Genomic DNA, 3,709 nt, shown 5'->3' with positions numbered 1-3,709 from the left:
AAAAAACTATATATTTTATTGATAGAATATTAGATTAGTTATTTCATTTGAATTTTATGTTTATTAATTTTCAAATAAAGATTAATTTTATATATTCAGATGTTAAAAATCAAACAATCTTAATTATTTCTATTCTGATCTTAATACACATCTTAATATATTCAGTTGTGTATTCAGATTCAGATGTCTTAAACTTAATACACGTCTTGATATTCAAATGTGTATTCAGATTCAGACGTCTTAATCTTAAAAAAACAAATGATGCCTTAATTTCATTAAGATGCTATCACATATTCATTATTAACTGCCGCCACCGCCTACCATTATCAACTACCACCATGCCACCACCACCACCATGCTCAACCCCCACCACCTCCACCACCACTACGCCACCATCATCCTCAATCATAGCCGCCGCCATTATCGACCATCACCACCTACTATCTCCACCACCCCGACCACCATTATTCTCACCCACAATTAACACTCATCCATCTCATCTAGCACAACTGACCAGCCCATCACTATCAACAGCCACATCCGGCACTACCCATCATTATAACCTACCACCACCCATCCACCACCTTCCTCGGTCACAACTACTACCACCACCCGCCATTATTAACTATAACCACCCACCATCATCCTCAATCATAATCGACACCACTACCAATCACTACTAGCTACTAGCATGAACCACCATCATCAACCAAAACTACCACCAACCATCGCCTCTAGTCGGCATTCACCCGTTAGTCATCACCACCAACAACTATCATATTTTAAAAAACTATATATTTTATTGATAGAATATTAGATTAGTTTGTATTTCATTTGAATTTTATGTTTATTAACTTTCAAATAAAGATAAATTTTATGCATTCAGATGTTAAAAATTAAGTAGTCTTAATTATTTCTATTCGGATCTTAATACACATCTTAATATATTCAGATGTGTATTCAGATTCATACGTCTTAATCTGAATACACATCTTAATATATTCAGATGTGAATTCAGATTCATACGTCTTAATCTTAATACACATCTTGATATTCAGATGTGTATTCAGATTCAGACGTCTTACTCTTAAAAAAAAAAAAATGAGGCCTAAGATTGAACTTGAAGGGTGGGGACTTTGTGAAGATAAGCTCGACACGACCCACAAACTAAGGCCAAAATCATGTTAGCAATCATTTTTATATATATCATCCCAATAGCTATCGTCTTGCAGCTTTGCCTATAAAAGGAAACTTTCATTGAAGGGTAAATCCATTGTGCCTTAATTCATTTGGTTTCTCATCATCTTAATTCTAATTAGGTTTAAGTCCTTGGACATTATTGTCTTGTTTTCATTTCCTAGTAAGGAATAAAAAGAAAATGGGAACTGCTCAATTACTGCTACTAAGTAATTTTCTTGTTTTTCTTTCTATTGTTGTTTGGGGCGTTTCGGGTGCAGGAAATAATGTGCCACGCAAGAATTTCTACAAGAGCACTCGTTGTCCAAATGCTGAACAACTTGTTAGAGATCTCACTTGGAGCAATGCTAAGAATGACTTCACGTTGGGTGCTAAATTGCTTCGACTCCACTACCATGATTGTTTCGTTAGGGTACGTATACGTAATAGAATTACTACATATCATGCACATGTTAATCTCATAGGATTTAAGTTATATACACTTATTCAATTTAAGATGTTATAGCATACTATTATTTCTTCAAACATTATTCATTTGCATTATTTGCTATGCAATTTTGCAGGGATGTGATGCATCGATATTGCTCGATAAAGTTGGAACAGATCAATCTGAGAAGGAGGCCAGGCCAAACCTCTCGCTGGGTGGTTTCGATGTAATTGATGATATCAAGCGACAAGTTGAGGAAAAATGTCCTGGGATTGTTTCTTGTGCTGACATTTTAGCATTAGCTGCTCGTGATGCTGTTTCTTTTCCTGTAAGTATTCCCATATATAATTGAACCTATATATGTAATTACTTATCTATATATATATATATATATATATATATATATATATATATATATATATATATATATGTATGTATGTAATGAATTCAGTATGCTAACAGTATAAAGAATTTAGTATGTAAGTATTCTTTATGCTAACTGCAGTATAAAGAATTCAGTATTCATATGTATATATATACATAATGAAGCATTTTCTTTAATTATTTCTTCTTCTCTAACTTTTGCAGTTTAAGAAATCGCTATGGGACGTGGAGACCGGAAGAAAAGATGGGAATGTTTCCCTTGGGAGTGAAGTGAACGGAAACTTACCTTCACCATTCTCAGATTTTGCAACCCTTCAGCAACTCTTTACAAAGAAAGGCCTAAATGTCAATGATCTTGTTGCATTATCAGGTAAAATATTAATCATACAAAGCGAACTGTATGAAGAGGCGGAGCTAGGATTTGAATTTATGGGTTTTAAATTCTAGGATAACGGCATCATGTGTTAATAACTGGAACTTAAATTTAATTTTTGTACATATTAAGTGGCTTTCTTAAAGCAGATATAGAATTTTGACTAATGTTATTGGGTTCGGATGAACTTGTATGTAACCTTTTATATTCACCCCTAATTGTATAATAAATTAGTTCATACATTATCAAGTCATCTGAAAGATAATTATAAGTAATCGTCCATATAAAGTGTGGCTATTAACTTGGAAAACAAAGCAGGTTACCTTCTGCAACAAGCTAATATCAAATAAATGATATTAGTATCTATGTACACAATATCAGTATATATAAGTTAAATCCATGAGTAATATACTTCATTCATGCATGCAGGTGCTCACACCATTGGTGTTGCTCATTGTGGGGCTTTCTCTAGAAGACTATTCAATTTCACAGGCAAAGGTGACATGGATCCATCTATGAATGCTACTTATGCTGAATCTTTGAAACAATTGTGCCCTAATCCAGCCAACCCAGCCACTACTGTGGAAATGGACCCTCAGAGCTCAACTTCATTTGACAGCAATTATTTCAACATCCTTACTCAGAACAAAGGGTTGTTCCAATCTGATGCAGCCCTTCTCACCGACAAAAAATCAGCTAAAGTTGTAAAACAACTGCAAAAAACTAAGGATTTTTTCTCTGAGTTTGGTAAATCCATGCAGAAAATGGGAGCCATTGAAGTTCTTACTGGAAATGCTGGAGAAATCAGGAAGAATTGCCGCGTCAGAAACTAATTCTTGAAAACCTATGATTAATTTTATGTCATATATGTAATCTCAAAAGTGTACAACATCTGTTATTTACTTTACTTTGTGTCTGTTTGTTTGCTTTCGTTTTTGAAAGTCATGTGTTATTTATGTCCTACATCTTAAGTAGTAATTAATTGTGTGGAGATATGATGTAAAAGTGAAACTGCATGTAAGTTATGATACTCCGCATGAATATTAAATGGAAGGCTGCTGTTACTATGTGATAATAAAAATTATTATGCTCAAATCTTAATTTGATGGTATTTTTAGTAATATACTGTTCAAATTTTCCAATTAGTTGTTTGGTGACTTCACGAGAGCAGTTGTATGATTGTACTAGATCAGTTACAAAATCTAAACTAATTAGGATGGAAGATCAGGACATATTAATTATCTATGGAATTGTTTAAGAGCTAGACTTTCCGTCATAATTTATGTCCATTAAAAATTATTATGTTCAATTACATATTAAGATTTATT

General features: G+C 33.4%; 1 protein-coding gene across 1 annotated transcript; it reads left to right on the top strand.

Annotated features, from left to right (window-relative positions):
• The first annotated feature begins 1,127 nt into the window (after positions 1–1,127).
• LOC109213843 (peroxidase 24-like) lies at positions 1,128–3,482 on the top strand. The gene is made up of 4 exons (XM_019377680.1): positions 1,128–1,609; positions 1,761–1,952; positions 2,213–2,378; positions 2,811–3,482. Exons 1-4 carry the CDS (start codon positions 1,379–1,381, stop codon positions 3,212–3,214), a joined length of 993 nt encoding a protein of 330 aa, XP_019233225.1. The 5' UTR covers positions 1,128–1,378; the 3' UTR covers positions 3,215–3,482.
• Positions 3,483–3,709: the final 227 nt, after the last annotated feature.

The sequence above is a fragment of the Nicotiana attenuata genome, unplaced genomic scaffold (genome assembly GCF_001879085.1).
Source record: "Nicotiana attenuata strain UT unplaced genomic scaffold, NIATTr2, whole genome shotgun sequence".
Classification (NCBI taxonomy): domain Eukaryota; kingdom Viridiplantae; phylum Streptophyta; class Magnoliopsida; order Solanales; family Solanaceae; genus Nicotiana; species Nicotiana attenuata.
The sequence above is the reverse complement of the archived record's forward strand: the minus strand, read 5'-3'. Positions and strand labels throughout refer to the sequence as shown.